Below are 17,627 nucleotides of genomic sequence, written 5' to 3'. Positions count from 1 at the left end.
CTAATGTTGTTACAAGGCACAATATTCACCTAGGAACCATTAGAATAAACCACAGAAGCCAGCAAGGGTCCAGGTATCCAGCACCCCTGGAATTGGACTTCAACAGTCAAAAGATACAAACGTTGTTCCTGGCTGACACAGGTCATAATTTCTTTCCTTCCCTTCAAGTTCTCCCTGAGCAGAATGCTTCAAACATAAAATATTTTAGAAGCTCCATGTTGGCTCATGTAAACGTTGATAAGAATCATATTTACCAGCTTTAGGCCTGGTTCACATCTGTGCAGGGGCAATAGCATGATACGGGCTGAACCGCATGTATGGTCCAATGCACTGTAAGTCCGCCAGCAAGTATTGGGGTGCCATTCAGATGGAACAGCACTGCAGCCTATTAACACTCATTACTGTGTGAAACTACTACTACTACATTAACATGCTCATTGCCACACATGCAGACGTGAGTCTGGCCTAAAAAATCCATAATTGGCACATTACCAATATAGTTAGTAGGTCGTTATACTGACTTCAGTGAAGAATGCTGTGCAGAAACCAAATACGAAGATGTAACACCACAGGCACTCTGAGTATGTATTTCAGGTTTATTGTGACAACCATTATGAGTAAATAACAAGTAGAAAAATATTACAGGGGTGGCACCTGGGACAATGTATGATTGAGGATGGAGAAATTTGGGACTTTTTGCTTAGCGCAGGTAGACCTAAACTTCTGAACACAACATCTATACATGCAGGCCTTCTGTACAAGAGAGAGACATTTCCCATTGCAGATTGGATTTTGGTCATTCCTTCCAATCTGTTTAAGAAGTAGTTTCTTAGAAAGGTATTTCTTCTATGGTCTATATTTGACATAGTGTTCACCAGCAGGTTTTTTAACTCTTTTTATTAACTTTTATTTTAACTTTTTATTTCATTGTTTCTGATTGGAATTTATCTTGTATTGCTGAGGACCTTCCTAGCTTGTTATCCATCCATACCCTTGACATGGATGAATGGGGTTCTTCTATTCTAATGAGTGCCATGTCAATATCCCAAAGCTTATACCTACAAAGCCTTTTCAATCCATTTACCATGCAATGCATCAAGGCATATGGCTGTTCAAGACCACGATTGAAGGTGTGAAAGCTATGGAATCCCCTTCCCTGATTTGGTTGTATAACCCCATCCATGGTGTCAGGGAATCTGATGGTGTTAAACCTTCCATGTACATTACTGCATATGTGAATTGTTAAATTGCCTGGGTGGAGACAATGGCCCTGATTTATCATACAAATTTTTTTATCATATATATATATATATATATATATATATATACTCACACACATATACACATATATCTATAAGAAGCAAACAAGAACGTGTGTGTGCTTGTGACTTTTGTGGGAAAATCTAGTCCGATGGCAAAGCCAAGGTTTAGCCTGCCGAAAGTCGCAATATTTACCCGCAGGCGGCTCCTCCGATCAGACATCAAAAGCGTTTAGATAGGCTCCTATGTAGAGGAGCTGAACTCAGTTAACTCTTGCCTAACCAGAAAAAAATAAATCATTTTAAAATATGTTTATTTCTTAGCTCATATAGATGTTTTTAACATTTGAACAACACAAACATTTTTTTTAGGGCTAAGGGTAATATGCGTGCTGTTAGAAAGAATGTTTTTTTAGGGGAACAGTGAGTTTAATACAAGCTCGCCAGTGTGAAACTGCCGAGGCTGCGCATATCCATCGGAGAGATCGCTTCAGTTGATGACTTCTGCGCGAGTACGCCAACACCTCAGATTTGGTTGATAAACTGATCGAAGGCTTCCGATTTTGGATCATGAATACGAATGCCTGAGCGAGCTACCGATTTTGCTTGGTGAATCAGCCTGCCCAAGACTACATTTTATATGGAAGATAGATGTCTTGCATTGTTGCATTAAACATCAGTTTGATGTGTTCAGTTTAAGAGGATCCAAACCCAATAAAAACCAAAGGTGTATTTCACCTTAGCAGGCTTTAGCTGTGATAGCTGCTTTAATCTTTTTTTATTGAATCAGGGTTTTTTGATTTGTTTTCACATTTCCTGTCCTAAAGTGACAACAGAAAATGAAAGAAGTTGCATAGAAGCTGGTAAAACTTTCAGTATCCAGCAAAAAAGGTTGCAGCTGCAGCCCTAGATACACAAACAATTGATAGCACCTATGTATGTGTAACCAGCAAGATTTTGCTTGTGGTGGCTACCAATATTGTGATGACCTAAGATCCCGAAGTGCATGGTCTGGTACTAAATTCTGTCAAGATAAATAGGCATTTTGATATTTGCAATAAAAATGTAGTTAGCCTGAAGAAAACGCAGCCATCAGATCTGGTGGAATAAAGTGGAATTATTGTTTTGGAGTTTAGGTAACTGTACTTGTCTAAAAATGAACTGAAACATCATTGGTTAAATATGATGAATGGAAAGTGTAACAGGTAAGGGAGCTATCTTCAGGATGGAATTATTATGATCATGGCAGAAAAGTTTATATCATTTTAATGCCTTTTTCTAATACAGCTTACTGAACGGGCACTCCTGCCAGATCTTGCACCTCGATCAGGGGTCAGCCATATCAGGGAATATGCAGTGAAACAGGACCTTTTTTTTTTTCAATGTCATCGTTTTGTAATTTCTTTCCTGAACATAATTATAGACCAAAGATTTGTGTAGAAATTAATGTCATAATGCCCCCGTGTGAGATAATAGACATAAACTCCGTAGCCATGGTTGAAGCTATGGAACCATTCATTTTGTATGATTTTATAAGATCTATCTATATCATTGACTTGAAAAAATGGGGTTGTAAAATAACATTTTTTGTGTCTTTAAAACATGTGATTATATTTGAATTATTCTTTTTAAAGCTCAGTCCCCATATTCCCAATATATAATGGCTGTAAAAATGTAGTATGATTGAACATTTATTAAATTCACCTAGCACAGGTCACATTGTTAATGCTTAAAAGCAAGAGCTACGTGATGATAAAAAAAATGAGCTGAATATTGGATATAATAAAAATAATGTAGGTAAACAATCGGGAAAAAAGTGCAGGTCATGTAGGAGCTCTTAAATTTCATAAGGTATTACAAATGTCAAAGGGTTTTCTTTTCCCAGCAGGGAAAATTTGCATAGGTTTTAATGGTGCCAAATATCAACACTAACAACACAATTTATGTTACAAAACATTTTGTTGCAGTTTATTATATATTATAATAAAAAACGTATCACAAAATGATAAAAAAAAACTTGCAAAATGCAAATAATGGCAATTCAGTAATCACATGATTTGTAATGATACACAATAACTTTTACAGTGCAATAGGCTTCATCAGAAGGACAGAACGTTATTAGTACCGCATCTATGTATATGTTCAGATAGTGGTTGATGATTAGGTTGGTATTATGTCATGCAAGCATTGATGTTGGAAAGCAAGATTATTTGTATAAAATCCATAACACAGACTTTCTTGTGCAGTGTTACCCCATAGTGTTGTAGGTAGTCTCTTTTAGTGCACCACAGTGTATATAATAAAAAATAAAATATTACCTTTAGTAGTATTATCTTAAGATTTAGAACAAAATAGAGCACCTTTTTGTTTTCTAGTTCCTAATTCTACTGGGATCACTCTTTCACTGCGTCCCGTCTGTTGTTCATAAGGTATCGCATTATTCTTGAGTCAATTAGTATCCATATTAAAGAGACGCTGTGATTTTGCTTGGAATGACTAAATTAACAGTTACTTGAAAGCTTACCGGCTTATAATCATCCCAGCCATGCTCATGCGCTGCTCTTTTTCTTCCATTGGACCAAAAAATAATCTCTGTTGATGCATTCTGTCGATTTGTCAGAGCTTACACAGAGATGATGACATTAATGCTTCTATCCATGCAACAGTGCTTAAGTTTGAGAATTGGCTACTCACACCCAATCAATTTATCCCATGAGGTCACATGCTATAGAACTTTTGTGCTTTCATTGACCAATGGCCCTTAAACAATCTTAATACAGGGCACTATTGAGGAGTCTACATTGTGAAAAAAGAAATAAAAAAGAGAAAAAATATCAAGAACATTGAAATGGAATGGGGATAAAAAAGGGGTCCCCATTCCATAGGACCACAAACGCACACAGGACTACATGACTGCAGTTATAGGTCAGTAATAAGTTGTTGAAGTATAATGGAAAATATTTGATTATCTTCAGTGTCCAGAATTATTGGAAAGTTATACTAACAATACCACTTGATCCTCCACCTATTTGACGCTACAGTCACCATCTCTACGGAGAATACTGTAAAGTTGGTACATTTTTGCCATTTCCAGGTAACCCCTCAACCCTAAAGAAAACACAGGAACTTTGTTTTCACTGAATGCTTCTATTGTTTGATGTATATTAAAGAATTCTGGGTTCCATCCAGGGATTGCCATTGTGAAGAAGATGTGCAGCTGATTTAAATTCACACACCACTGTACTTATTGTTTCTTTTATAAACCATTAAACGAAATCCATAAACTGAACTGCTGAACTACAGTAGCATTATTAATGATTATTATGGCCGAGGACAAGGTTAATGTCAATGTCAAATGCACCACAACAAGACCCAACTTGGCCATTGGCCATGGAAGCAATGCCAGAGACTGTCCTATGCTCCCATTCTGTGCAGGCTTAGCCTTCAGTTTATCATTCAGGAGCAGATTAAATGCTAATTGAAGAAAATGTGGAGTCTGGTCATTTCCTCATGCAGTATCCATCAGACAGCTGCCACATCTTAAAGAAAAATCATTTAAATAGTATGTAATATCGATAAAAGCTAAATTAAAATAATGTTTACCAAATACCTGTAAAATGTATCAAACAATCACAAATTTATTATAATGTTAGTAAGATGTACTGTAGATGAAATATGTTGTCTGGGGTAACTACCCATCAAATGATTCTTTGTATAGGCCGGTTCTCTCGTTATACCATCAGATCTCCCATCATTTCTGTTGAAAGTCGTAGTAGGAATGGCAGCTTTGTAAATATACAGTCAATCATCATTTAGCTGGCACTTAAACAGACCATTCGTGGGCGCCTCGCCCTCTCATCTGGTTCATAGTTCAGGGTCTAATGCAATCAGAATGACCACAATGATCTTTTTGCCTGCCTATAAGGATTGAATTAGTCCTACCATGGTAAGAGGGACATTCTTCACAATGATGATCAATTTGACTGGTATCTCCATAAATATCAGGGGTAAAATGGTTGGCATATAATATATACATCATTTACATTATTTTGTAGACAGAGGATGGAAAAATGCTGTGGAACAATAGAGATTATCAAGACATGTGATGATATATAACATCATTCACCAATGCCACTGATGGTTGCTCTATTCAAGAGCTGCAGCACCAGGAAAAATTTTATCCAACATTGGATTTCCAGTCTTTCACTTTGTCCTGTGGTTCCTTCCTTAAAATACCAATGTGTTCTGGACTGGCATGCAATCAGTGATCATTAGAGGAATACGAATCCAGCACTCCTGAAAGTCAGATGAAAATAAAATTCTACACACAGTATCTATGATGACACGGCAGGTAAATGAAATAATCTTTCAAGGGTAGTTTTTAAGGGAAGCATCTGTTGAGGAAGTATGGACCCCTACCATGTACCAACAACTACCCGCCCGTATTGAACGTTGCCCAAAATTTACTTAGAAACCGGCCACAGGTTCACTTAGATGGGTTTGCCGTTAACACGTTAGTTAATGCCAAAAATATTCACAGAGTTCAGACAAGAATGCCTATCACTGAACTGGACTTTCATATTTCCCACATATATTTACTTTAACACTCACCTATTCCCGGCCTATTAAGACTCCAAAAGCAGCAGCAATAATCACTTTTAGAGCAATAGAAACACAGATGGCGATAATTATTGGTATATGGCCCATCACTTTTGCACTGGTTTCTAAAAGGGAAACACAAAAGAAGCATAATGTGTGAGTACTGCAGAGAATCTTGTTTTATCAACTGATTACAAGAACATTTTCCTGTACCGGTGCATCATTTGTTGGAAACATCAGTAATATAAAAATGTTTTGATTGGTAAAGATCCTGTAATGCCCCAGTAAAATTATATCTCTGTGTGCCAGAGACAAGGATCCAATTGTTGGATCTCAGCATAGCCCAGGAACAAAGAGGTAATTCCTGTGATTTAAGGTTTCTCTCTCCACTTTTATTTTTCAGCAGCGAATTGTAATATAGAGCAGGAGAAACATAATGCAAAACATATAAAACTAAGACATTTAGGCAATAGTTACAAAAATAATGCATCTTACCCTATACAAGCACACACCAGAATATACACAGTTTCCGTAATATCACCCCTAACACCGTAGAAGCTCTACCTTTAAAGGCATTGAGCACTTGGAGCAAAACTTGAGAATGTTGTCAACTTAACCTCCATTATATTTTCATGCCAAGGCTCCTGAACCCCTAATAAACAGAAATTATTTCCTGCCTGTAATGCACAGTGACAGTAAAAACTTTGGAACTGTAGTTTTCAACATCACCCATCTGTTTCAACTCAATTGTTCATGCATGGCTCAATGTACAATCTTTAAAAACTTCCTAGCAGGCAGGTAGACATTTAGATTTTAGAAAAGACAATGTTGAGCCCCTTCTGCCATAAAAGTTCTAACTTACCAAAAGACATTTAAAACTTTCAAAAACTTATTCTATCATGACATCATTGCCTAGACTGTAGATTGGTAGGACATTTCTAAAGCAGAAAATTCATAATGTCCACAACATAATAATATCACGGTCAACTAAATTCTAATATGTTATCAAGGAAATGTATTTATTAACATGATATGTAAGACAGCAATGGCAGTAATTCACAGTCCTGACAGTTTCAGAGGTCAGTGTAGCAAAAGAGGAATTAGTGATACAATGCATCCTGTTATGACCTCATGTGTTATAAGAGGAACATTTGGCTACAGAGAATTTACTAGAATATATTTATTAGAAATGGAAAACAAGCACAATCCTTTAGCATTGGTAGGCATTTGGTGAACATTTTTCAAGAGATTACCCATTACTTGATAAATACTTCCCAATATTTGCTATTAGGAGAGATGATGGTTAATGGATGCTGTCTCTTCTTCCACAAAATGTTTAAAGTCGATATCCTGCCGTTAGTGAAGCTTTGGTAAATATTTATTTTACTCACTACCCTAAATACGCAACAGAAATTACATAGTTACATAGTTTGAAAAAAGACATAAGTCTTAAGTATCATAAGTAACCACTAGGGAAATAAACATATCCTATATATAATACCCTATGGACATAGCTGATCCAGAGGAAGGGTAAAAAAAATCCCTGGTACAATTTGCTCCAACAGGGGAAAAAGTTTCCTTTCTGATTCGGATAATCCCGAGTCACACTTACCTTGTTCTGTCATTGTCCCCCGGCGTCCTGCTGGTCCCCCCAGGTCCTGGGGACACATCTGTCTTCTTCCCGCTCCAACCGCGAACTGCACAGACGAGATCTACTGTGTCTACCGGTGACGTCGGTGCTGGCGGGCAGAGTGGCAGAGTCCAATGCAAAGAAATCTTAAAGAAATTGAAGCCTACAGTGTAAAATAAATTTCCATGCCAAAAAATTGTAATGCTTTTTGCACAGAAATTTGGACAGAATTAGAACACTAGGGAGGTTAATACCCAGTTAAATTCTGTGCTTCTAGAAAAGCATACCTTACTAATGCAGAGATTACACTTCTTTTCCTCCAGGAGCATAGAGCACCCCTTGTCATTTGCAAAGACCTCAAAGTGAACAATTGTAAAACAAGCTCTCTCACATGTTGGATTACTTAATATTTGCTATCCCAATGACAGTAGCCTTTTCTACTAGACAATGTGGCTTCCAGAAAAGAACCCAATATACCACCTTTTGGTAGGATGCACCTGGAAATTCCACTTGGCTTTCAAATAAATCCTACAGCAGAACTTTCACTTAAACTCACTTAAACGTGATACTGAGAGTCTCCTGGAGGCTGCTGTGCTCCACATGACAGGAATAAGCATCTTCTTCGACTTGTGGCACTTCCACACTGACTCTGATCCGATAGGTGCCATCAGGATGGGGGAGAATTGGACTCATTTTATCTGAAGGAATATAGTCTACTCCATTCCTCATCCACTTCACATGTACAGTTTGGGGGTAAAACCCGTACACCAGGCAATAAAGTCTTGTTACCCCATCTGACTGATGATGGCCCCACACCTTCACCTCTGGCACCACTGTCAAATCAAAATGATAAATGTAATTAGTGTCACACGTGATATAATTTTGGATATGATATCCTGAACATTTACACTAAGGGGAGAGATACCGAAATTCCCGGGTATCTACAGGGACAACCTATTATCGATAAGTTTTTAGCATAGCTTGGAAAGCCATTGGTGATGCAAACATATGTGATGTGGCCCCTGCACTCTTTTTATAATTTCTCTTTACACAACGGTCAGCTTTCCTGGACTCATGATTTGGGGCTCTACCTACTAGGTATGGAGGCTAATACAGACCTTCCACACACATTAGAAGAAAAGCTACCATGTCTGGAACCACACTATGCAACATTTATTACATACTCCACCACAATTATTACATAAAATGTGAAAATATAATAAATATGTTGCAACACTGCAACTGATTCAAAAACTGCAACACTTTACATGTACAAAAAGTATTAGACTTTATAAATTGATATACATGTATGGCATTTACAATGTGGGGGGGAATATCTCTCAGTTGCATTAAAGAAGTAGGCAATGCTAAATAGGAATAAGCAGGAGTGTCAAACTCAAATACACAGGGGCCCAGATGGCCAAAATTAAAAACCTAAACCAAGTCATAGGCCAAATTTGAAATTTATTGAAAAAACAATTATTCTCATTAAGACAAAACAAGAACATTAATATTATTATTAAGATCAATCTACCGCATGCTCTTCTCAAGTGTTATTGTTTCTTCTCTTTGAGATTAATTGTTTACTTACTGCAGGAAACCAAATTAATTGCTGCATTCTCTGGCACAGTAAAACAATTATTATAGCAATAGCTCTATGATAATTCCTGGTAATAATATTCCTGATAATTCCTGATTATTGAGTTTACTTGTCAATATAAACTCCGCGGGGTCCACGCATGGGCTGGTGTTCAATAGACACAAGTGATGCTGCTACTACAATTCCCGGCATCACTTGCTTCTATACAATGTGGGGCCACGCATAGGCAGAGAGGCCGCTGGTCTAGAGACGCGAGTGATGCCGGGAATTGTAGAAACGGCATTGTACTTGCGTCTATAGAACAGCAGCTTAATAGGAATTGCAGCTGTCCCGCCATTACTACGGATTGCAGTAGCGGCGGGCCAGCTGCAATTCATATTAAGAATTCTTTTGGAGGCCAACAAAAAGGATGTGCTGGGCCAGATTTGGCCCGTGGGACAGTGTTTGACACCCCCTTCTGTAAAGGATAAAGTGTGATGATGTGAAAAAAAGCTCTTGAACAGATAAGCAGCTGCAACTACATGATGTGCTTTAATCACTCCAAGCTAAAAGTTTGAATAAAGAAGAGGTTAAAGACCCAAATAATAGAAAAGGCTTAGCTATCAATCTGATTTTGCAGACAGATATTAGTCTTTATATAGATTTTTGGGTGCGCAGATCTCTTCATGTATAAAACGTAGATGTAAACTATCACCACTATCTTTATGGTTTACAGGTTCTCCCCGTGTTTGCGTGGGTTCCCCTGGGTACTCCGGTTTCTCCCACTATGGAAGGGACATTGGATTGTGATCCCTTTTTGAGGAACAGCTAATGACATGACTATAGACTTTTTATAGCATTGCAGACTTTGTAAAGCCTGGATTTGGCCCAGAAAAATTTGGTATTCAGTCAAATCCACACCAGCTTTAGCCTTGTGTCAACCAAAGTCTTCACCAGCATCACCCAATGTCAAGCCACGTTTTTGCCAGTGTTGGTTCCAACGGTTATATAGTGTAAAACTATCTGCAGTGTATACTGTGAGAAAACTCAAACTCTTTTTATTCATGATCATTTGGCCCCCTAACATTCTAGCCCAGAGGTGCTATTGGTGATAGGGTGAAAACGCTGTTCCATTTCCTACTATCTCCTGCCTATAACCCACCTTGTTACATGATCTACCAATGGAATATATTAGCTTTTGTGTTTTTGGGCCCCAGCACTTACCACTTTTGTCACCATATATAGTCTGTAAACAAACAGCAGGCAAAAAACAATCTGGGAGTATAACCTTAGAAAACAAACATACAGCCTGTTACCACTTTAGTGTATGTTGACAGGGAGAAGCCATTAGAAATTTGTAGAATTAGGTAACCCCCTCTCCCCAAATTCTGCAAACATACACAGCATTTTGCTACTTATGTGATATTTCAGAAAGTTAATATTTCGTTTTTACTTTCTAAAGATTACTCAATAACGTGCAATTGGATAATTTACTTTGCTAAGTGAACTGCACATGTTCCTCTAGTAAATTAACCCCTTCGTTTGCTGTGACCCCACAATCCTTTATAGTAAGGGAACTGGTTTATCCAAAAATCACCTTTTTGGTAATTCCAAGCCAGAATAAATGCAAGATGGTGCAATACTATGGATTTGGGCCCACATTGTAAAGTTGTCCTGACCACCAAACACCCATTTTGCCTCCAAATCCATGGTATTCCTGACCATCACCCCCAATAACCACCTTTTTTCTTTAGATCTTCCCTTCCAAGTGCCAAAATGTTCTTCAGCTGACCCACACAGGTATTCGTCAGATAATTCTTCCATTTTTCTGTCTCACTTGTCCCTGGCTGGTTCCATGCGTGTGTGAAGAACCTAGCTTCATTTACAACTGGGATCCACAGCCACTTCTGTGTATCCAAATACATCAGATCTTTTCCGTTGTATCCTTGCATATTATACAGCGCTGCAACAGTGCTCCCGTCATCACTCAATTCACAACCAAATATTTCCTGGTAAACATGTAGACCTGCACACAACACAAGAAAATGTTATTGCATAGTAGTAACATAATGTCATGTAAAAAAATAAAAACTCTTAAGTTAAAAAAATAAAAACTCTAGCATAAACTTTCAGATTATACAGTTCTGTAATATCATGTAAAATTCTAGAGCAGTATTTCTCGACCAAGGGGGAACCCACAAACTAATTTTCAGGTCTTAAGGGAACCCCTCCTATAATTTCTATATCCACAGCTCATGGTGTATTAGTGTGGTGGTCATTGGGAAGAATGTTTCTTACACTGCTGGTCAGTGGGAAGCCTCCCACCCTTACTAGTAGCCAAAAAGGTCATTGGTATCTGTTAAACTGACCTGGGAGTTCCAAACTGCTCATTGCTCAAGTAACCCCTAGCCCAATCCCAATCTCTGGAGGAACCATTGGGTTCCACGAATCCTGGTTAAGTTGTATGAAGATGGTTCACACACATTGTTCTGTAACAGTTGTACAATGCATGTGTGTTAATGAGTGTCTGAGCATAATGTGTGTTGTGTTGTGTTGTAGAAGCTCACTCAATATAAACAGGATGCCAACACCACCATAGTGGATCACACAATGCACATGACCTTTTTTTTAGCAATGTGGGATAGTGGTGCGCTCAGTGCATTTTACTATACTGTGCATGTACAATGAACACATGTTTACAAAATGTAGGCTGTTCATATAGCAAGGTGAATACTCACCCTGCAAGAGATAGCAAATGAGATGAAACTCTGCCAACTTCAACCATCCAATCTCATGTAGGTAAAAATCCTGTTTTCCTAAATTCATTGGTATGTGGCACATCTAATTCCTAAATAATTCACCCCAAAGTTTGCTCCAGTGTTTTCCAAATTTTCATTTGGTATCATGTATTAATATCAGGGCGCAATAGTTGACTGACCTTGAGTCTTGGTAAATTGCTTTTTTATTGCCTGCAATTGTTGTTTGCAAGCTATCTCAGCTATCTGATTGTGTTTCGTCTCTCTCTCCCAGTATTCAGGTCCCAGTTTCTTCATCCATTCAGTCTTTGGAACACTCTGGCAAACATCACTGTTATAACTTTCTATTTCTTGATCATCCACATATCCGACTACAGAGAATGCAGGCAGCCCAGGTCCCGGAGGGAAGAATACTGCTCTATGGTAATGAAGGTGCATATCTGGGGGGAGGTATATGGATATATTAGAATTATATATAGATAATTCAGAATTAATGTTTATATCGTTTAATTTCAGTAAAGATTAGTTTTGGCAAATATTTAGTTTCAGTGAAGATTAGGCTTTGGCGAGGAGTGAAAAATCACTGGAGAGAGGAATTGGTGGCATGTCCTTGTTTCTGCTGGATCAGCACACTGGTGGAGTTGTTTAAGTTATTTAGATTAGTAATGTGTGGCTTCATGTTTGCATATCTAGTTGGATTTTCTGGCCAGTTATGGTGCTCTGGCATGCTCAGATAAATGCAATGAATATAACGCAACCTTAGACAGGATCCTAGGACCCAATAGATGTCTGGGGTGCCCAGGTATAACCTTCATAATATTGTAGTAAATTAGTGAAATGGGTTGGTGAAACCTGTAGAAGTCCCCAGAGAGGATGGACTATTAGGCATTTGGTGTCCTATACTATTATAGACCTGTCCTTGCAGCATTAGGGTGCTGCCATCTTCACCTGGTCGTCTTTCGAGATCAGGCCATTGGCAAGCTTGATTGGCCATTCCTGACAGCTGTTTGGCTAGGGATGCCATGATACCCATCATCGTACACTGAGCTGCACATGTGCAGAAGAAGATTATTATTATTATTATTATTATTATTAATAAATATTATTATTATTATTATTATTATTATTAATAAACAGGATTTATATAGCGCCAACATATTACGCAGCGCTGTACAATAAATTGGATCCTTCTGCAATAAAAAAAACCTGCTTGCTCACACTTTTTGTTTTGTCCAATTTAGGTTAATATATTTTATTCTGCACTAAATGTATGTATATTCTTTATTTTTGTTAGTATTGGTAAGTATCTGGTAGAGATTGGAGTAATTATATCACATACTGTTACTGCTAAGGAAGGGATGTAGAAACCATCATTGGGGTATATACATTCTTATATAAATCTCTCTCTAAGAAATAACCAAATAAATAAACCTGACAGTTCAGAACCCCATCCCTCATCCTTACCAGCCCAAACGTCTGATGCCATCAGAATAAGCAGGGTAAAGGGGGTCATCCTGATCCTCCTGGCTGTGATATTCTGAGCGACATTAAAAAACATCTACAGTAACTTCAAAGGAGCCCAGCTAGTCAACGTTAAGTTATTGATGTGGTTTGCAGGAGGGCACAGCTGTGTGCTGATTCTGTAAATGGGGAAGAGGAGCACACATAGAACACATGAGGAACCACAGCAACACTTCCAATTGTTCCTCATTTAAAGTAACATCGAACATAGTTAATTAACCCTCTGCAAACTGCTACAGAGCCTTACATAATCCTGCTGAATTCTTGTATAAAAATAGAGATACCTGGTTAGAATAAATTACATTATACGGCCAACATGCACATGTATTGCAATATATGGGAACCAAAAATCCCGGATTACAGCCTACAAGACCACAAGCTTGGCTGGTGAGCATTGTAAATGTTGAGGAGCAAACTTATTCACTGGCTGTTCAGTGGTAATTAGGTAAATGATCAATATGAAGGCAATACTGATCCTATGCACTTGTTGTACCTACAAAATTGCTGCTTCACTGCTTATTGTCCTCTGCAAGTATGCGCTGGTTGGATGGCTTGACTACCTGCTGCTCCCATTATTTGCCGTGTGTCCCCCACTAAGACTTTATGTCCAATATTGACATATAGGAGAAACCTTAGCAAGGTAATGGTGGAGCAGAAATATACACACCCAGTGGAATGTGAATATTTGCAGCAGTCAGGACAAAAGGGAAGCGTTTAACAAGGGGCAATGAAAGCTAAACACATAAAGTCTTACATGTTTTATTTTATTACCTATATTTCCTATCTGATTACAATTTATAAATTATTTGTTTAAATACATCTACATTACATTTTGTACTATATAGTGTACTCTATTTTGTTTTTCTTCATTCAGCTATATGGTCTTTGGATATGCACCAAGATTGTCCTAGTCCTTCTTAAAATTGTGCAACTGCTTTAGTTGGGCACAGAGACATAATAGGTCTATAATATTTTAGTGCAACTTTTGTTTTCAGCCTTATATATGTATTTCTGTGCCCAGCTAAAACCCTAGCATTGTAAATACTTTTGTAATTTTACAATTTTGTAATGTCTTCCAGCATGGAATTGTACAGTGCAGTCACGTTACAGTAACTCGTAGATGGGTAGGGTGGTTTCTGGGCAAGACAAGACCAAGGGCACCCCTCCTCCATTCCTTCAAGCTCGGTGCCATTTCTACACTGATGCCTTTGTTTCAGACAACTAATCTCGCCCCTCTTTTCTGTGACCCCTTGAGAAGGGCATTTAGCAAATGCAGGGTTTAATACTTTTGGACGTTCACTTTCAATAGGCAGCCAAGGGTGCTTAGCAGTGGCTTTGACAGATGTTTGCATTTTCTGTATGTGGTTGACAGTGGTTGTGCTCCAAACTGAAAGAAAACATGTTTCAATTGCTTGCCAAAATAAACGATCCCTATTAAAGATTATGTAAATGGTTTAGTGTCAGACCACCCAAAGCAGCTACATAAAGCATGCAAGAAAAACATCCTGCAGACAAACACCTGTACAAAAAGGCATTTCAACCCTTACATTTCATTTCAGTAATATCTAGGGTGTTGAGAACTGTCTGACAGTGGTAAACCATCTGTTGGTAAATCAACTATAAAAGAAAAGTAAGAACTGTTGGAGGAGGATTGCAGAGGATTCTTTGGATATGCCACCAACCATTAAAATCGGTGACCTGTAGTGTGTGACATTAGGAGGTTGGAAAAGTGTTACTAAACCCTTAGAGAAAATGGAATTCTAAGAGATATTTGCAAATGTTTCTCAATCCAAGCCTTTTAAATCGTGGCTACATGTTTATAGCTTGGGCACCGGACTGCCAAAGGACGAGAAGGAACATACAGAAAGAAAGAACAAGAAAGTACCAGCTGCTAGTGATGTCCATCAATAGTTTTCATAGAAGGACAGCAAACCCCTCGAAGTTATATGAAATTTGTTTTTAATCTTAAGTGGGAAGAACATGCTTCTATCAATCATATTATTAAGGAAAAGTGTGGAGCAATATTCACATATATGGCAACAGCAAATGTATTATCAATTATTATGCCGAATGTTAAAGCGGTGGTAAACTCTTCAGAACACCAGGAAGTGGAGGATTCTGGCAGAGGAAGAGATTTGCTATGTATCCCCCTCCTATTGTGTGTAAATTCCCCCACCTACTAGATTGTAAGCTCTTTGGGACAGGGTCCTTTCCTCCTGTATTATTGTCTGTATTAGTCTGTCATTTGCAACCCCTGTTTATTATTATTATTATTATTATTAATAATAATAATAAACCATTTACATTATTATTAATAATAATAATAATAATAATAATAATGTATCTTTTCCATGGCTTCTGGTGACTTTTTGTATTTGTATAGTGTAGGTGCTGAAAATAGATCTAGATGCCGGAGACACACAAGCAGAAGTTATATCATTTATGGCCACCCAGCGAATGAAGAACATCACATGGAAGAGTTGGCAGCGGAGATGATTGACGTGGCATTGGTGACAGAATCCAGAACCTGTCATTGATGGGGCACACAAATCACAATGGTAGGTGCCATAATCTATAAGTATGCTTTTAGAATAATTAACTTTCCACTTCTATTGGTGTCTAGATTATGGAATAAATCAAAGAGAATATTGACTGTGCACGTCTTATATAAGAAAGGCTCTGCAATGTGCACTTCAGCAAAGTAACATTAAAGGGTCTTTGTCTCTAAAGTTTAGATTTTTTTTACATAAAAATACCTGCAGTATTTGTTGAGCCTTAACAAAGTTTAACAAAGGAGGATTTACTTTTTACTGTAAGTGAATGCTGCTATGTCATACTACATTCAGCTTGGACAAGACCTCTTTGAATATTTATTTGCAGAGTAGACAGCTTTCTGAGAGAGCAAAGAAATCTACTATTCCACGAACAGTTAATTCTGTAGCAAAGCCCTATTCTTCTTTTTACATCATTGTCTTCTCCTCTTTTGGAAATGTCTAATGACTGCATGGTCTGGCCTCACTCCTCCACCCTGAACTACATAACTTTTTTATGTAGATGACAGAGAGCAGAATGCTATAAAGCAGATTTTTACTTCTTCAGGGTTTTGTGGAACCCTAGGGTTCCTCCAGAGGTTATTCGGGGTTCATTGAGTAAAGAGCAATTAGTGATTCTCAGGTCAGTTTAGGTGACACTGACAATGATTTGTGGGCTATGTGTAAGAGTGACATTCTTCTCACTGGCCAGCAATGTAAAAGGAATTCTTCCTACTGACCACTACACAAATGTATTGTGTGGTATAGATATAGTAATTATAGCAGGGGTTCCATGAATACCTGATGGTTATATCAAGGATCCCCCCATGTTAAAAAGGATGAAAAACACTGTTATAGGGTGTCATTAGGGTGAAAGGTCTAGGTCCACTTGGACTGCTGACATTATATGCAAGATGGCAGCAACAAATAGCAGTTTTGGAGGCAGTTAGTGGTAAATACCACTTCTAAAATAAGGTAAATCTACAATTTTTTTGAATGACGGGGTCTTTTTAGGAGGCAGTCAAAAAACAATAAGTTTTACCATTGATTACTTTTGCAAAGATAGTGAGAATGTAAAATGGAATTTGTTCATCCTTCCTATCTGTTCTAAATCAAAGTGATCTGACTTTAACTTTTTTACAAAATGTGCCCGTCACTGCTAAAATTTAAAACAGTAATCAACAGAAATGCCAATAAAATAAATGTAAATAAATACATCCATGGTGTATTATTTTCAAAACATTCAAATAAAAGGGGAAGAAATGAAATTACATGGGCTCAGTTTATTTTTTCCCTACTTACAGAACAAAGTATTTTGTGCTTTTTAGTTGAATATGATATGTCACCTTCTCTTAAATTATCTTAAGTACATTATTGTTGGCCACCAGTAGATGGCCCTGTGTCCTCATGTAAAGTGCGTAACAAACGCTAATAAAGTCTGAGAAAATAAGAGTTTGTGAACACTTTACATGAGGACAACAGTGTAATTTTGTGGCGTCATTTAAGTATGAACTGAGATTCTTTAAATTAAATGTACAGGTTAACAAAATCTTGGGTTATACTCGAGTATATCCAATATATGTATGTGAATATATATTCTCATCACTTATATGCAGTCTGGACCGACCTTTGCCTGTGAGCCCAACTCTGCTTGTGCCTACTCCCTCTGTATCTTGTTTGGTTGACTGATCGCCCGTGTATACTGGATTTGCCCTATAGTTCTTTCACATAATATGCAATATTTTATATACT

At 37.8% G+C, this 17,627-nt stretch overlaps 1 protein-coding gene across 1 annotated transcript; it reads right to left on the bottom strand.

Moving 5' to 3' along the window:
- Nucleotides 1–3,145: 3,145 nt before the first annotated feature.
- LOC140343903 (major histocompatibility complex class I-related gene protein-like) lies at nt 3,146–17,569 on the bottom strand. The gene is made up of 5 exons (XM_072430802.1): nt 13,288–17,569; nt 12,006–12,263; nt 10,809–11,093; nt 8,045–8,321; nt 3,146–5,983 (listed from the first exon to the last, which is right to left on the bottom strand). The coding sequence occupies exons 1-5, from the start codon at nt 13,379–13,381 to the stop codon at nt 5,860–5,862; spliced, it is 1,038 nt and encodes a 345-aa protein (XP_072286903.1). The 5' UTR covers nt 13,382–17,569; the 3' UTR covers nt 3,146–5,859.
- Nucleotides 17,570–17,627: the final 58 nt, after the last annotated feature.

Source organism: Pyxicephalus adspersus, chromosome Z (assembly GCF_032062135.1).
Source record: "Pyxicephalus adspersus chromosome Z, UCB_Pads_2.0, whole genome shotgun sequence".
In the NCBI taxonomy this organism is placed as follows: domain Eukaryota; kingdom Metazoa; phylum Chordata; class Amphibia; order Anura; family Pyxicephalidae; genus Pyxicephalus; species Pyxicephalus adspersus.
The sequence above is the reverse complement of the archived record's forward strand: the minus strand, read 5'-3'. Positions and strand labels throughout refer to the sequence as shown.

Coding starts and splice junctions, on each gene's coding strand:
- LOC140343903 (XM_072430802.1), bottom strand. CDS start 13,381: ATGTTTTTTAATGTCGCTCAGAATATCACAGCCAGGAGGATCAGGATG. Junction 8,322..10,808: donor GGAAGATCTAAAGAAAAAAG/GTGGTTATTGGG, acceptor TTGATTTGACAG/TGGTGCCAGAGGTGAAGGTG. Junction 5,984..8,044: donor ACTCTCAGTATCACGTTTAA/GTGAGTTTAAGT, acceptor TTTCCCTTTTAG/AAACCAGTGCAAAAGTGATG.